Source organism: Balaenoptera borealis, assembly GCF_965194805.1.
Source record: "Balaenoptera borealis genome assembly, chromosome: 4".
Classification (NCBI taxonomy): domain Eukaryota; kingdom Metazoa; phylum Chordata; class Mammalia; order Artiodactyla; family Balaenopteridae; genus Balaenoptera; species Balaenoptera borealis.
This window is the reverse complement of record NC_138861.1, coordinates 77,366,289-77,384,840: the sequence shown is the minus strand read 5'-3', so window position 1 is coordinate 77,384,840 and position 18,552 is coordinate 77,366,289. Positions and strand designations below refer to the sequence as shown.

Sequence of the window (18,552 nt, the reverse complement as noted above, 5' to 3'; positions counted from 1 at the left end):
CCACTACATTATTTCAATCAGAACTGCAAACTACAATCTACCTCCTGAAGCCCGGTAAATGAAACATATGGTTAAATCTATACTTGACCACACAGAATTTCAGGCAATTATCTTAGTGTGTCGGGTAACTAAGTCTAGACGGTTTCTGTATAATCAATCCTTTACATTCTGGGAGGGATATTTGTTGTCATAAACAACTTTTTATTAAGCCCTCAAGGAGAAAACACAACTGAATGACGGTTATATTTTCATATCAAGATGATTCTTAATTCGTTAATTAATTTTTTAAATAGATTTTCTATGTTGATTTTTTAAAGTTAAGACACAGTTCACATACCATAAAATTCACCATTTTAAAGCATGCAATTTAGTGGATTTTAGTGTGCAACCATCATCACTATCTAATTCCAGAACATTTTCATCACCCCACAGAGAAGCCCAGACCCATTAGCAGTCATTCCCTATCCTTTTCCCGCCTCCCTCTTCCCCACCATGCAAGCCGCTGGCAACCATTAATTTACTTTTGGTCTCTATAGCCTTGCCTATTCCAAATATTTCACATAAATGGAATCATATAACCCTAACACTGACCCTAACCCTTTTGTGTCTACCTTCTTTCACTTACCATGTTTTTGAGGTTTATCCAGGTTGTAGCATATGTCGGTACCTCATTTATTTTTATGACTGAATAATATTCCATTGTATAGATATACCACATTTTGTCAAACCATTCATCAGCTGATGAAGATTTGGGTTGTTTCTCCTTTGGGGCTTTTGTGAATAATATTACCGTGACCATTCACATACAAGTTTTTGTGTAAACATACATCCTCAATTCTCTTGGGTATAGGAGTGGAATTTCTGGGTCATAGGGTAGCTTTATGTTTAACTTTCTGAGGAACTGCTACGTATTTTTGAAAGTGGCTGCACCATTTTACATTCTCATCAGCAATGTATGAAGCTTCCAATTTTTCTACATCCTCACCAACATTTATTATTACACTTTTTGAAAAATATAGTCATTCTCATGGGTGTGAAGTGTTATCTCACTGTGGTTTTGATTTGCATTTCCCTCATGGCTAATGAAGCTGAGCATCTTTTCATACGCTTATTGGTCATCTTCTTTGCATAAACATCTATTAAAATCCTTTGCCCATTTTTCAGTTGGGTTGTCTTTTAATTGTTGAGTTGTAAGACTTCCTCATATATTCTGAATACTAGACTACTATCAAATACAGATTTGCAAATATTTTCTCCAATTCTATGAATTGTCTTTTCACTTTCTTGATAGTATCCTTTGAAGCAAAAATTTTTAAATTTTGATCAAGTCCAATTACGCTACTTTATGCAATTAGAGATATGTCAACAACCAGGTTTCTGGTTTAAATGATTTCTCTGTTTAATTCTATAGTTACAAAAGAGACAACATCTACGAAATAGAAAAATTACAGCATGCATAGTCAGAAGACATCCAATTAATTTTGTCATGAGACATTTATAATAAAAGAATTGTTCTTCTATACAAGTTAGGGCAAAACTGCTTGACAAGACATCAAAGTAAATCTGAGCAATTTCTTTGACAGTGGATAAAAGTTAGGACCATCTCTAGATGGCCTATCTGCTTATAGAATTTTCATATTTTTAAATATTTTAGAATCTGTATCTTGACTAAATGCTAATATTATTAATTCACAGAACATCTTTGCTTGGCATCATTTCTAAGGAATGTAGAGTTATACAAACATATTTCCCCTGTGACATCTCAAAACATGCTCAACCATTAAAAGAAAATTAATTTAAAAGACATCTGTGCCAATATGTGTATTTGCTTCTTCTACAGAGAGCTACAACAGCCAGAACCTCACTTTGGTAATAATAAAATATGCTATGGTGACTTCCAAGCACTGTTTAGTTTTTAAATGGAAAACAAACTGGAGAAGCTTTGAAGGTTTTTCAGAAACTGCAACGTCTGGGTGGCAAGTGGGATTTCACTGGGCCCAAGGGACATTGCAAAACCCTCTTCCCAGCCATCTGTTGCTTTGTATCTGCAGTTCTACTGGAAGCCAGTCAAAAAGAGGATAACAAGTGAAAACTATTTTGGCAACAAAATAAAAAATAAGAAACCCGAAACAAACATCTCCCCACAAACAGATTTTCTGTTGGATTCAAATCATACATGGCAGCAATTTTTAGAAAATGTACAAGCTAAACTCACTGAAAATGCCAAGAGAGATAGAATGAAGAATGAAACCAGGAAGGGACCCCTCTTCAAGAAGCAACTTGTCTGTTTAGTTGTGTTTCCTCGTAAGACAGAAGTTCCTTGAGGGCAGAGACCAAGTCTTCTTCACTCTGTCCTCCTAGAACCTCAGGTATGGCTAAATATGTTAGGAGACGGTATAGGAAAGGATCATATGAGCCAGATAGGAAATAAATGAGCTTGAATGAAAATACCTACAGTATGTGATTTGGGATGGGGAAAGAACAGTGACTGTGGAAGTGCTATTCTAGCATGAGGTCTTTAATAGCCATTCATTCACTCATTCAGCAAATACTTGTGGAGAACTTACCATGGGTACGGTCTTACATGCCAGGGATACAACTATAAACAGAATGAATCAAATCCCTGCCCTCATGGAGCTTACAATTAAATGCTAATATTTATGGAGCACTGATCTGTGCCAGGCATTGTATTCAGAGCTTCATATGTGATCTCTCCTTTGATCTTCATGCCACCCCTATGGGATAAGCTGCTATTATTATTCTTACCTCACAGGTGAGACAACTGAGGTTTAGGTTTAGGGACTTGCCTAGGTCCAGGAACCAGTGACCCAAACAAAGGTCTGCCTAGCCACTGAACCTCTAATCTTCACAGCTGCACACTCCATCAGAGATTCATTATGTGACTCTAAGACCACAATCTTATAGCTGCTGTCATGCTGTTTAATTTTGGATGGAAATTATACAAATGAGTGTTATATCATCTTGTCCTATATTATGCCAGTATAGTCATTAACAGATGAGAGAGAAAGCCTCAAGATTTGTAAAGTTTAAAGCCATGGACTCCAAAAAGGAAACTGTGTGTCTGTCTGTTGTTGAAAGGAGAGAGGAGAGAGTTAGGAGATACAAAGTTAAAAGAGATATTCATATGGGAAGAAACAATGCTATGAGTTTTTCTAAGATGGAAAAGTGCTATCTCCCAACGGAAATAAAGACTTGACTCTTGTCACCTAAAGAAAAGAAGAAAATAGGTAAAAGAAGAAATCTGGCAAACTCTGTGCTAGGGAGGTGTGTAAATCCCAAAGTGACTATTAATGGGAGATTGAGAATGCAAAAAAAAAACTAAAAAACACTAGAGTATACATTATCTCTGATGGTCTTTCAGTAATTCAGACCCTGGAAAATACCTTATATTTTCATAATCCTCCAAGAATATCTACATAAATCTGATGGTTACATAAAAGTTAATTATGGGTTATTGTTCTATCAAATGTCAGTTTATTTCAACCTTCAGTTCAAAAATTTAGAACACCCAAAATCCCTCTTGAGTCTTGTGGCTACAACTTTCATAAAAACTGCTTAGGTGGCCTGTGACAGAACACAGGCAGACTGAGTATTTCTGGGAGAAAAGATACACTCTGAAGTATATAGCTATGGAGTCTGGTACTTTTTAATCTGTTTTAGCAATATCACATCTTCACTATTAAGACACAGTTGGTCATGCCTTTTTTTCTAATTATAATAATTTATAGCTTTTCTCTTAAAAGTAATTCTTTTAGTTTTCATTCTTCTGGGACATCAAAACTCTCAAAAGATGCAGAGATTTAGTAATTAAAGAAATACAAATCTTCCAAGGTCAAAATCGACATCACTGAAGGTTTTTAGGTAAGTGTGGCAAAAAAGGAGACATCAAAATGACAACAGAATGCTATACATGTAAAATAATCCCAGTGAATCAGAGCTAAATTAGAAATTGCCACATGATGTGCAAATTGCAGCCCAGATGTGTGCTTCATTTCACTGAACAAATATTTACATAGTATAGTATAACAGGCTTTGTGCTGCAAGTATGTAGACAGAGACATAATGGCACATTCTCAGCCTGTGATGAATTTACATTACAATTTGTCTGATAAAATACATAATAATATACCATGTAATATTAATTAATATTAATATAACATGATAATACACTATGTAATATTAATTAATTTATTAAGTGAAAAAAGCAAGGCAGAGTCCAATGCTAACATCTGTATAAAAAGGGGGGAATGGAGAAGAAAATATATATGAGTTTATGTATATATGTGTATATATACATACACATATATGTGTGTGTATGTATGTATATATACATACACACACATATATGTGTATGTATATATACATACACACATATATATGTATATATGTATATATACATATACATACACACACACATATGTGTGTGTGTGTGTGTGTATGTGTATATATATATATATATATATATATATATCTGCAAGAAAACCCAATATATCTGTTGTGCTTATTTCAATTGTCTCCAGAAGGATAAAAGGTGTACCAGGATATTGCTTCCACCATTTCTACCATGACCATTAATGTTAGAAATACAAAAGCAGTAAACAATTACAAGTCTTCCCCAGTTTTCCAAATCACTAATGTCACTCATAGGACTGTTTCAGCAATCTATTTTTTCCACATGGGATCACAAAATTTCACAAAGCTGAGAGTTGAAATAGAAAAGCATAAACTATCATAACATTCCTCCTACTTTGTGCCTACTGCACACATAATTATTAGCCATTTCCCTCATTAAATGCCCCCTAGTGGGTGTTAATGTATTGGAGGGTTTGGTTCCTTAATAAAACAAAGTATTTACGGATAAGCAGTATGTGAACGTTTATAAAACCCTTGGCATGACACTGAATTGAACCTCATCCCAGTTCTGTGAAAATGGATGTATAAAGGAAAAACTAGTGTAGAAACACCAGAAATACCAATAAATGATGGTACAAGTAAATTAAAAGGAAGCCAAAGTGGTTATCAGGGAACTGGTGGAGAAAATGAAAGTAAGAGGACTCTTATCTGTCATGTTAGCTAGTAACCAGAATTTTTAGCCTCACTTTTGCTAAGTGGTTACTTCTGTGGTAGTTAAGAATCCAGGGATTAAATTACCAATACTTATTACCTGAGTGAGCTTGGGTAAGTTATTTAACTTGCCTCAGTTTCCTCATTTGTTCAATGCAGGATAATAATAGAAACCAGTTAATAGGGCTCCTATGAAGAATAAATACATCATTTGGAATAGTGCCTGGCACAGATGTGTACAATAAATATTATCTATTATTATTATTTACTACATTCTAAAAGTATCAGCATTCCCAATGATGGCCCTGGGGTTATTAAGAATCAGAAATAAAGATGATACAAAGAGATGAAGAGATATACCATGTTCTTGGATTGGAAGAATGAACATTGTGAAAATGACTATACTACCCAAAGCAATCTACAGATTCAATGCAATCCCTGTCAAACTACCGATGGCATTTTTCACAGAACTAGAAGAAAAAATTTCGCAATTTGTATGGAAACACAAAAGACCCCAAATAGCCAAAGCAATCTTGAGAAAGAAAAACAGAGCTGGAGGAATCAGGCTCCCAGACATCAGACTATACTACAAAGCTATGGTAATCAAGACAGTATGGTACTGACACAAAAACAGAAATATAGATCAATGGAACAGGATAGAAAGCCCAGAGATAAACCCACACACATATGGTCACCTTATTTTTGATAAAGGAGGCAAGAATATATAATGGAGAAAAGACAGCCTCTTCAATAAGTGGTGCTGGGAAAACTGGACAGCTCCATGTAAAAGAATGAAATTAGAACACTCCCTAACACCATACACAAAAATAAACTCAAAATGGATTAAAGACCTAAAGGTAAGGCCAGACACTATAAAACTATTAGAGGAAAACATAGGCAGAACACTCTAAGACATAAATCACAGCAAGATCCTTTTTGACCCACCTCCTACAGAAATGGAAATAAAAACAAAAATAAACAAATGGGACCTAACAAAACTTAAAAGCTTTTGCACAGCAAAGGAAACCATAAACAAGATGAAAAGACAACCCTCAGAGTGGGAGAAAATATTTGCAAATGAAGCAACTGACAAAGGATTAATCTCCAAAATGTACAAGCAGCTCATGCAGCTCAATATCAAAAAAACAAACAACCCAATCCAAAAATGGGCAGAAGACCTAAATAGACATTTCTCCAAAGAAGATATACAGATTGCCAACAAACACATGAAACAATGCTCAACATCACTAATCATTAGAGAAATGCAAATCAAAACTACAATGAGGCATCACCTCACACCAGTCAGAATGGCCATCTTCAAAAAATCTACAAATAATAAATGCTGGAGAGGGTGTGGAGAAAAGGGAACCCTCTTGCACTGTTGGTGGGAATGTAAATTGATACAGCCACTATGGAGAACAGTATGGAGGTTCCTTAAAAAACTAAAAATAGAACTACCATAGGACCCAGCAATCCCACTACTGGGCATATACCCTGAGAAGACCATAATTCACAAGGAGTCATGTAAGACAATGTGCATTGCAGCTCTATTTCCAATAGCCAGGACATGGAAGCAACCTAAGTGTCCATTGACAGATGAATGGATAAAGAAGATGTGGCACATATGTATAATGGAATATTACGCAGCCATAAAAAGAAACAAAATTGAGTTACTTGTAGTGAGGTGGATGGACCTAGAGTCTGTCATACAGAGTGAAGTAAGTCAGAAAGAGAAAAACAAATACTGTATGCTAACACATATATATAGAATCTAAAAAAAAAGAAATGGTTCTGAAGAACCTAGGGGCAGGACAGGAATAAAGACACAGATGTAGAGAATGGACTTGAGGACACAGGGAGGGGGAAGGGTAAGCTGGGACGAAGTGAGAGAGTAGCATGGACTAATATATACTACCAAACGTAAAATAGATAGCTAGTAGGAAGCAGCCGCATAGCACAGGGAGATCAGCTTGGTGCTTTGTGACCACCTAGAGAGGTGGGGTAGGGACGGTGGGAGGGAGACGCAAGAGGGAGGAGATATGGGGATATATGTATATGTATAGCTGATTCACTTTGTTATAAAGCAGAAAGTAGCACACCATTGTAAAGCAATTATACTCCAGTAAAGATGTTTAAAAAAAAAAAAGAATCAGAAATACCATCACAGCTGTAAGAGACTAAATAAATTATATAAATAAAGAAATCTGTGCACATGCATGCATGTATATAGAGAAACGGTTTCTTAATCTGATTATTCAGTTAGTCATAAGAAAATTTTTCTATCCAGGCTAGTTAGCAAAATTTAATTGCCTTCATTAAATGAGGTGTTGAAAGGTTATTAGGACTACATTACAAATTCCTATTATCAAAAAGATGCTTTAAAAGGTATTCTGACAAAATACGCATGAGAATAAGACTTGGATGAGGGACGAATAGTTGGAGATGAACAAACACACAAAGTTCCCTACGGAATCTCATATGACCTCAGCCAAACCCAGCAAGTATCAAGAGATTGTACAAATTGAACTTCTGGTTTTATTTCAGCCTTATTCTGGGTCCTGAAAATTCCCTTTCTTTTTTAGTATTTTCTAGTATCTCTCTTTTCTAGTGAGTGTAAAGTTTACTAATGTTGGAAGTAATGTGTAAAAAACAGCTTGTAAGTTGCCACTGAAATCTCATGACTATACAAATGCTCAGAGTTTTAGCATAAATAATCATCACTACCCCAAACTGTGTTGCCGAATGAACCACGCAAACCCACAGCTGTGAGATTAAGTACAGAAAGGACAGATCTCCACTTCTGGCACAACTTCAAATGCCTCATCAGAGACAGAGAAATGTCAAACACAAAGTTTACACTGAAGCACTGCAGATCCCAGGGACAGGGAAGAAACTACCAGTGCGTTCTGTATGGTAAACTACTTAACACACTTCACCCCTCATGCACTGTAAAAAGGACTGGCTTGCAGAAACTCAGTTTGAGTGACTTTATGGGGCTACATGAGTCACTCCCATGTTGTACAGAAACCCAGCTTGACGAGCTGCACATTCAAATGCGGCTGTGTGATCTGGTGTGATCTCTGGTCCTGTTCCTTTCTCTGACCGTGGTTATACCATTCCTGTTGCACTAATCCAAAGAGCAACTCACAGAGCTTCCAGAATGATATTCTCCCTTTAATAATAGCTGATCTTCTGAATTCCAGATGGCGAAGGTTCTAGTGGATTCTAGTCCACAGTACATGTGTAAAGTTTTAACCGTATCTGCTGACACAGAGAAAGTTACTCATGGAAGAACTATCTTTGATGCATTGCACACAGTCTGGCTGTGCTGAGATAGTTGTTTGAAATGAAAAAACAAATGTGTTAAGCATTGCTTGTAAATAGAAATGTTAAAAACACTGGCTGAAGTTAAAAGATATAATGGTAGAGAAAACTCCATTTACAGTAACAATGAAAAAGGTAAACTTAAGGGAGGACAGAGGAGATGCAGCAGGCACCGAGGGTTCGTGCCAAGGCCACATTAAAAAAAACAAAAAACAAACACACAAAAAAACCATAAGAAGTTTCTTCTTAAGGGAAACTCAGAGTGCACCTGCCCCCAGATTTTGGTACCCAAGGCAAAAGGGATGTCAATTTCCTATCCAGGCTTCTTGCTGGAAGATTTCTTTCTTCATTGTTGGAAAGTTTTCTCCTTGTTGGAAAGTTTTCTCCTTGTTAGAAAGTTTCTGGAGCACAGAGAGCCAGCTGCCATATCATGAGGACACTCAAACAGCCCTATGGAGAGGACCATGTAGTGGGAAACTGAGATCTCCAGGTAACAGCCTGTTAGGAACAGAGGCCACCTGACAACATCCTTGTGAGTGACCTTGGAAGCAGATTTTCCAGTGGTGGTAAGGTCTTGAGATGACTGCAACCCCAGCCAACACCTTCACTGCAGTGTCATGAGAGATCCTAAAACAGAACCATCCAGCTAAGCTGCTCCTGCTTTTTTAAGCATGGACATAATAAGAAAATAAATGTTTGTGTTTTAAGCCATTAAAAAAAAAAAAAGAAAAAGGTAAACTTAAAAAGAACTTAAATAAACTTGAAAAGCTTAAAATTTATGTGAAAAACACTGTTTTAAAACACTCCTCTAAAACACAATTGCAGATTTGAACGAATGGAAAGATAACCCTGGTTCTTGGTTAGGACATCTCCATCTCAACATTATCAAAATATACCTGTGATCTCCAAGTCAATTTATAAATTTTGTGAAATCCCAATAAAAACACCAAGGAGCCATTTTTTTCTGGAAATAAACAAATTGACTTTACTAAATACTAAAGTTCATATGAAAAAATAATTGCACAAGATTATCTAAGGAAAACAATGTAAAGAAAGAGTTGTGAGGGAATAGCTAAAAGAAATATTAAAACCTACTACAAAGTCTCTATAACTAAAATGGTGTGGTCTTGGAGCACAAATAGACCTATGAAACAGAAGAGCAAGTCCAGAAGGAGAACTGACAGATGGAAATTAGTATATGATAAGGTGCATCCCAAAATGTGGGAATAAAGATGGCTTTTTAATATATGGTATTTGGACAACTGGATAGTCATTTGAAAAATGATAAATTTTGATCCATTCTTCATGTTGTCCATAAGCACAAACTCTAAATTAATAAGATATTTTAAAAATAATATTATGCAATTAATTTTTTTAAATGAGTGAATTCTTAAATAATTCTTCTATAACCTGAAAGTTAAAAAGGCTTTCTAACTGTGACTCAAAATCCAGATGCAATTTAAAAAGACTGATATATTCGATTATCTTAAAAAAAATGCATGGCAAAAACCACTGTATGCGAAGCCAGAAGACAACACATTAGAAGAAAATATTTGCAAGTACATCCTAGATAAAGGACTAATATCCCTAATTTATAAAGAACTTTTAAAAACTGATCAAAAACAGACCAAAAATATTACAGAAAGATGTACAAAAGACATGAATAAAAATTCCCATGAAAGATATAAATGACATTAAAATATGATAAGATGTTCAGCTTCACTTAAAAGAGAAATCATATTAAAACAATATTGAAATACCTCACCCATCAGATTGGCAAAAAATCAAAAGCTTGACCATACAGTCTGTTGTGAGGCTAAAGGGAAACAGGCCTTCTCCTACATGGCTGGTGGGAAGGTAAAAGGGTACAACCCATATGGATGGGGAATTTGGCAATATCTAACAAAACTAAATCACTTATCCTTGACCCAGCAATACCATGACTACAGTTTATCCTGATCATATATTTCCAACACGTATACATAGGGTTACCCATTGCACCATCATTTGTAATCACAAAATATTAGAAATTACCTAAATATCCAACCACAGGATGTGGTTAAATAAAGAATGGTGCATTCGCACCATGAAACACTAGGCGAATGTAGTAAAGAACAAGAAAGGTCTCTATGAACTGATATGGAATAATTTCCAGGATATATTAAGTTAAAACAGCACAGTACAAAACAGTACATACAGTATGCTGCCTTTGTGTAAGAAAAAGGGGGAAGTAAGAAACCTACATTTCCCTGCTTATTTTTGCAAAAGGAAACACAGGAAGAATAAATCAGAAACCAGTAAAATTGGTTACCGAGAAAGGAATGAATGAGGTGGGTGGAATACAAGTTGAAAGTGATGGAGGAGTGAGTAACATTTCTGAACACATCTTCTGTATAATTTTAAATGTGGAAGAATGTTAATGTTGCACATATTCAAAAGTACAATTAAATCAATAAGCTTCGGAGAGAACCCTGAAACTGAATGCAAACAAATAAACATATGATCCCAACTGAAAAATAGAACCATGTTGTGGCGCGGGTGGGCAGGTAAGGGAAGAAGTGATGCAAGTAACTTGAGAACACAATGCTTTGATAAATACCTTCAGTCCAGGAAGAAAAAGAACTGCAAGCAAACCTTGAACTATATTTCGTAGGCTTCTTTTTCATAGTGCTATGAGTATAGCAATTCTGAAACTGCTTTTTTCTTTTTGTTTGTGCCCTGTAGGATTAAGCAAATGGAGTAAATGTGTTGACGTTGCTGAGAGCCAGGGCTCTCGCTGTGAAAAAGTGAAATGCAAATATGGAATGGGGCAAAGGCAAGGAGGAACCCTGGGGGTTGGAGTAGAATGGCAGGTACATATATTCATCTACTAGACAAATATATAGTTATATAACTATATAACTAATGATATAACTATATATAGATATAACACTCATTTTCTAATGTATATATGCTTCTAATATGAATTTGTATGTATGTGCATTTTTATTTATTTGTATGTATGTTAAAAAAATTTTATTTTTTCCCTAATTTTGTCTGCTGAAGGGCCTAGAGGCTATGACACATCGTAAACAATGAGTATACCTAGTGCTTAGATCTTGGTTTCTGCATACCACTCCCCACTGAAAGGAACCAGGGAATTAAAAAAAAAAAAATGGCTGATTCCAGGGATGAAGCAAGAAAGGCATAAGATGAGCCTGGAATATCTTGCTGTGCCAGAAAGTAAGGAAATGTCCCAAAATAATGAGGCATGTCAAATGCATATGGGAGCCAGCTTGAAGAGGCTAACATCTGCCAGATCTGAGACAACTGGCACCAAAATTAGTGAATTATAATACATTAATTAAATAGGAATCCACACTGATAATAAATAGATAAATATATACATAGACAGCTAGCGAAGAAGAGAGCTTTTCCTTCTCGTAGAATGTCAACTAATGAGTAGCGATATGGTAGAGTTAAACACCATTTTTTTAGTAACCATCACTGTAAGAACGGTATGAGCAAGAATCAATGGGTGATAGTTTTATGTGGAGCAAGATATGTGCATTGTTTCAAAGCAAATGACCATAAATTGCTTTATTAGTTGCAAGGGAGAACACAGTAACTATATTACAGGAAGAAACCCGACAAAACCTTGACCAGGTGATTAACATCACAACTGAAGAGGGATGGTTCTGTATATGGTACCCTGAGAAATCTACAACTTCACTTATGTAGTATCCTAATGGAGGGGAACGGTGCATAAACTGAATCTAACCCATTGAATAAATGGATGGAGGATGGTGGAAGCCAGGTTTCTAACTGTTGGTGTGGAAGTATACAGAAAAACAAGGGGAATGAGGTTAGAATGAGCCACATGGTAATGAATTAGAGTTGGAGACATCAATATAAACTAATGTTTAGCTTAATCTGAATACAGATGGTTTTATAATGGAAATATTTATAAATGTGTATATTTACGTGGGTTTACATACATACATATATTTCCTTGCTTTGTTAGCTGAGAGGGTCTAGAAGAATAACATCCCAACAGCAATGAGCATACTAAGCACCAGATCTTGATTTCTAATACCATTCTCCAGTGAAAGGAACCAGGGCTCCTTGAAGAAATAGCTGATTCTAGGACTGAGGCAGGAAATGTAAATGTAACTACAGGCTAATCATGAGAAAAACTTCAGAAAAATCTCTGTTGAGGAACATCCTACAAAATACCTGCACAGTACTCCTTAAGAATATCTAGGTCATCAAAAATACCGAAAGTCTGAGAAATTGTCATAGCCAGGAGAAACCTAAGGAGATATGATGACTAAATGTAATATGGAATCCTGGAGGGATCCTGGAACAGAAAAAGAATATTAGGCAACATTGCTAATTTTACTATTTAAAAATTTCCAGGACTTGCCTGGTGGCACAGTGGTTAAGAATCCGCCTGCCAATGCAGGGGACACAGGTTCGAGCCCTGGTCCGGGAAGATTCTACATGCCGCAGAGCAACTAAGCCAGTGTGCCACAACTACTAAGCCTGCGCTCTAGGGCCCACGAGCCACAACTGCTGGAGCCCACACGCCTAGAGCCTGTGCTCTGCAACAAGAGAAGCCACTGCAATGAGAAGCCCGCACACCACAACGAAGAGTAGCTCCCACTCGCTGCACCTAGAGAAAAGCCCGCGTGTAACAACGAAGACCCAGTGCAGCCAAAAATAAATTAATTTAAAAAATAATATTGTTTTAAAAAATTTCCATATTTGAATAATTAATTTGGGTTTCTGATTTGTTACATGGATTTTATGAACGATTATATTTCAAGACCACTTGTATTTCACAGTTTATCATGTTCAAAAATCAATGTCATATAAAGATTAAGATAAAAAATTTATTGTTCTATTCTTGAGTGTATTAGGAAGTAGCTGCATACTTAGTATCATGATGAGTACATTACGGAAAGTGAAAGAAGTAAAAAGTATGAGCTCCCTATTCTCAAGAACAAGCTACAGAGAGAAGTAGGAGGTTAGTCTAAGATAAATTGCACTTAAAAATAACCACAGTGAAAGTCATTCAGAACTCCTCAGCAGAAGTGGAGAAGGCTTCATGGACTGGTGGATATTGAGCTAGGCCTGGAATTCTGATGTCAGTAGAAGGTATGGAAAAGGGTTTATGGAAGGACTTTGGAGTTCTACTTTATGAATCATTTTACTATACTGCCCTGCAATAAACGTCACTCAAAAAATGATTAATGACCAAGTGAATGGATGAAAGAAAGAAGAAGGGAACATAGAATGGAAGAAAGGAGGGAGAGAGGAAGGAAGGAATCAGGATGCACTAAAATTTCCAAAGTACTTTAACCCTACAACATCAAGCTTCTAGTCTTAATGCATAAATTAATTTAAATGGAAGCATTTAGATAAGATTCTCAACTTTGACTTTAACATCACCTCACTATAAGCCTGACTGGGATTTACTGTGCAGCCAGTACGGCTCAGGATCCCAGGCCCATATAGGTGAGTAGAGAACAGTAAGAGTCCTGGCATCTGCCATAAAAGGGTCTGCAAGCACCACCTGAGCCAAGTGGGAGCCCTGACCATTTGCAATGTAAGCTCTCCAACCTTTTCTCCATTCCAGGGACATAAACTATTCTCAGTATGTTCTACCAAAGTAGTGTGATATGGCAGTTAAGGGTACAAGTTTGGGAATCAGGTCAGGTTTGAATTCCTGGTTTGCCACTAACTAGCAAAGCTTTGTTATTTCCCCAAGCTTTAGTTTCCTCATGGAGAAAATGGAGACTAGTAGATTCCTTGGGATCACGGAGGATTATTCCATCCATCTCCAAATGCTGTTTCTCTAATCCACCCATTTCTGTCAATTGCTACTGCCTAAATCAAGTTACCATATTCTCTAGCCTATACTACTAGGACAACAGTGTTCTCTCTGGCCTATCCTTACTCATTCTCACTCCCATCCTATTCACTCTCCACACCAACCATAGGATCCCATTTAAAGTGCAAATCTGATTACCTCCACTCAAAACCTCTTGCTGGCTTCCCATAGCTCTTAGAATAAAACCCAAACCCCTTTAACTTACAAGACCTTGTATAATTCTGTTTACTCCCATTACTTTAGTCACATTTGCCTTTCCATCTACTTCTCAACCTCAATCCCTTTGCCTTTTGCTTAAGAATTCAACCCAAACAATGTCTCTTAAAGAAGTCTTCCTTGACCTCAAGACAAACCTGGTGATCTTAGTGCTGCTCCCCAAATATTTCTGGGTTTCCTTCTTCTAGGCACACAGCAGAACTACTTCTCCTATCCCCTGTAAGTTAGGACTGATCATATCCTTACTCTGGTCAATGAAATGTGAGCAGAAGCTACAGTTACTTCTTAGTAAAAGATTCAATAGTCAGTCCTGTCTACCATGCTTTTTCCTCTTCTCCTGAGAATGGCCATGTGCTTGTTGGTGGCTGCTCTGTCAACCTGTGCCCCTGATTGAGGAAGACAAAAATACTAACACAGAACAAAGCCTTCAGCCCACTCTCTGATGGACATGCAGTATAAACAAGAAATAAATTTCATTGTTTTAAGCCACTGAAAATTTGAGGTTGTTTTTTATTTCAAAATAATCTATCCTATCATGACTGGTAGATTTTAAATTAGAAACCCCACTAGAATGCTCTCCCCATTAATAGTCTCCTCTGTAACACTTTTCACACTGCAATCACATAATTACATGGGAGTCATTTGTTTAATAACCCTTCTGCTAGAATACAACCTCCATCAGGGCAGGGAACTGTTCTCTTGCTCGCTTCTAGGCCCAAGCACTTCACACGGTACCTAACATAATTCTCAATAAAAACTGCATGAATGAACAAACTAATTCAATGAGATGATGTGTATAAAGTTATTAGTATAGAACAAAGATCTAGAAAGTGCTCAATAATGATGAGCTATTATTTTTTCTTTTCTTCTTCTTGTTTTTTATATAACTATATAATTATAACAATTTAATTAGCAACAGTTTAGTGTAATGATTAAGAGTTGGACTCTGAACCAGACTCCCCAGGGATCTGAATCCTGGCTCCCCACTTGCTAGCTATGTGACTTGGGCAACTTAAAGTTTCTGTCCCTGAGTTTCCTCATCTGTAAAATATGGGACAATAATTGTACATGCCTCATAGGACTGTCATAAGTGTTAAATTAATTAATTTGCAACAGACCTAAAATTATGCTTGGCACATATATGTAAGTAATATGTGTTTATTAAATATATACATATATACATACATACCGCACATATTTTATTAATATATAACAGGGTTTAGCAGCTTCTGTTGAACTACATATCCACTCCTCCCCAAAACAGATGCATAGAGAGGCTCTGGGTTAGATGAAGTAAGCACACTCCATCATTTTATCTCCCATTACAAAACCTGTACAGAGTGCATGAAACCAGAATGAAAGAGACCAGACTTTGAAATCCCATCAAACTAGTGGGAAGTATACCATTTCCATCTCTTGTTTCCCCCAGACTGAGTTCAAAACATCCCCAAACCCAGAAATTAGAATGATTTTAGATTTCTCATCAGAAACCACTGGAGTCCAGAAGAAAGTGAAACAACATTTTTTAAGTGCTAAGAGAAAAGAACTATATTCAGTGAAAATATTCCTTAGGACTGCAGGTGAAATCAATATTTTCAGATGAAAGAAAATTAAGAGAATTCATTTTCACTAGACCTGTTTTTAATATACGTGAATAATGTTTCTATGTTCCATTTGAAGTACTAAAATATTAAGTTGATATATTAAGTATGTATATTGTAATCCCTAGAGCAACCTCTAAAAACACTATACAAAAAAATAGAGTCAAACACAAAATATATAAATTAAAAATGCAATACTAAAAAGTGCTCAAACCACCCAAAAGAAGGAAGGAAAGGGAAAACAGAAGAATGAGAAATACAAGAAACAAACAGAAAACAAATAATAAAATGGTAGACCTAAATCCAAACATTTCAATAATTACAATAAATGTAAATGGTCTAAACACACCAAATTAAAAGATATAGATTATAGAAAGGATTAAAAAATAAAAGGAAAACAGGTTTATAGACCAATTGGAGCACAAGATGAAGAAAATAGTCAATATAGTTAGGAGACTTAGAAGCATGTCATTCAAGAAAAAAAATGAAAAAAATAAGATCAACCCAAAGAAGAAAAGATTGAGATATGTATCTTTAAATTATTTTAAAAAATGTACAGTGAGAACCTGTTTGTTACCCTATGCCAGATTCATGCTAGAAACTTCCACACACATAAAAGTAGTATAAGATTTGCTTTCATCCTGATTCCCAGAAGGCCGAATTAATAAGCATCAATCAGAGGTAGAAAGGTTATGAATCACTGTAAGAAGCCAAAGAGAGAGCAGACACGTTCTCTCATTGGTAATATCTTCACTAGAGCTGGACAAATATTGAAATTGGGGGATACTGTGGGAGGAACTTAAAGAAAGGCAGTTACATCAATAATTTAATCTTTTATTACCGAACCTGGATATGTAGCTGACAGATTCTTTCCACTTTGGACTTGCTAATTTACATTTCTTTCCCTAACATGTCTATTTATAGTGTGGGAATAAAGAAGACCATAAAACTCTCTTTAGCAGGTTTCTACAGACACTGGCCTTCTAAAAAGTTCTGACAATGGGCTGCTTGCTCCTGAATAAAAATAAAATGCTTCAGAGGACATGTTTAGTTTTAATCTGCCCAGCATTCATCCTTTCTTCTGATATCCTTATCTCTTTCATTCTGTCCATGAGCATTGGATGGGCTAATTTCTCCTCCAGCTCAAGGATAAAGATGAGACCTTCACCTAACCAATCAGAGCACTGAATTCCTAGGCCACAGGATTGATTCAGAAATGGGCACATCATCTAACTATAGCTATTCAGAGAAAATAATAGGACTCTTATTTGAGAAACCAGGATAGAAGTACCTCTTGTTTTTCTTTGTATATGAACCTGGAGGATGTACAGTAGTCAGGATAGACTAGATTATGTTATAGTAAAATGCCAAAAGCTCAGTGACTTAATGTAACAAAAGTTACATGTCTATCACGGATCAGCAAAGGAACTCTACTCACTGAAGTCGTTCAGGGACCTAAGCTGATGGAGACTCCATCTTGACAAGTTTCAATGATCACCATGGTGGGGAGAAGAGGACATAGTGAATAATGCACTGGATCATAAAAGCTTCTGACAAGAAGTGACACATGCCTCTTACGTACATATTTTATTGGTCAAAGTAAATCACATCACCATACCTAACTTCAGGAGACAAAGGAGCATAATCTTACCATGTACCCAGAAGGAAGAAAGCTGGAAATATTTGATGAACAACTAACAGTTATAGAGGCTATAAACCTGGAATCACTAGGTGTGTAGAGAAGAACACAGGCAGAGGTGAAGGAGTCCTGATAACACAGTTTGAGCTTCTGGATCCAGCTGTACCTGAAGCTGGATGGCCTTGGACTCTTAGTTTATGTGAAACAATAAATTCTGTTTTTTCCTTAATTCAGTTGGGTTTTCTTCCATGTCTGACAACTGAAAGAATCCTGAACCACATGCTTCTCAACAAACAACACAGCCAGAACAGTACTTCTGGATTGTGAGGAAGATGGTAGAAGCAGGACAGATGTTAACATATCCTTGAAACACCAACAGGTTTTTAAGTAACCACAGAGCCTCTAGGTGCTACCATCTTGTCACATATCTTGGATTCTGTATGGGATAACAGTTGAAAGCACTATTGGAGACAGAAGGCCAAAGGTGCATTAATTCTAACTGCACCTACACAAAATTTCTGCATCTTAACAGACTCTAAAAAAAAAAAAAAAAAAAAAAGACCAAGGAGAGGGATTTTTTTTTTTTTTCTACACTCGATGTAACTCAAAACCTGCCCAGAATCCCAGGCCATGCTGGCTCCTCTTGAGTCTCTGTGTCCCAGCCCAAGGAGAGCTGAACACAAGAGCACACTTCAACTTACCACTTCCAGGATCTGTCTCACCAGCCCCAGAGCAGCTTTGAGGAGGAGAGTCTTGACTCCTGCAAGGCCTACTTGAGACTATTAATCAGGTAGAGAAGGGGCACAGCCTTG

At 36.5% G+C, this 18,552-nt stretch overlaps 1 protein-coding gene across 4 annotated transcripts in view; it reads right to left on the bottom strand.

Moving 5' to 3' along the window:
• The window catches only part of SCFD2 (sec1 family domain containing 2), a 394,904-nt gene that overhangs the window by 188,761 nt on the left and 187,591 nt on the right, over positions 1–18,552 (bottom strand). Inside the window, exon 6 of one of the 4 annotated variants that reach the window (XM_082390563.1) lies at positions 4,566–18,176. The exons of the other annotated variants lie outside the window; for them this stretch is intronic. Coding sequence (XP_082246689.1) covers positions 18,124–18,176 — 53 coding nt within the window. The 3' untranslated portion in view covers positions 4,566–18,123. Of the gene's footprint in view, positions 1–4,565; positions 18,177–18,552 lie in introns of those variants that run through there. 4 annotated transcript variants of the gene reach the window in all.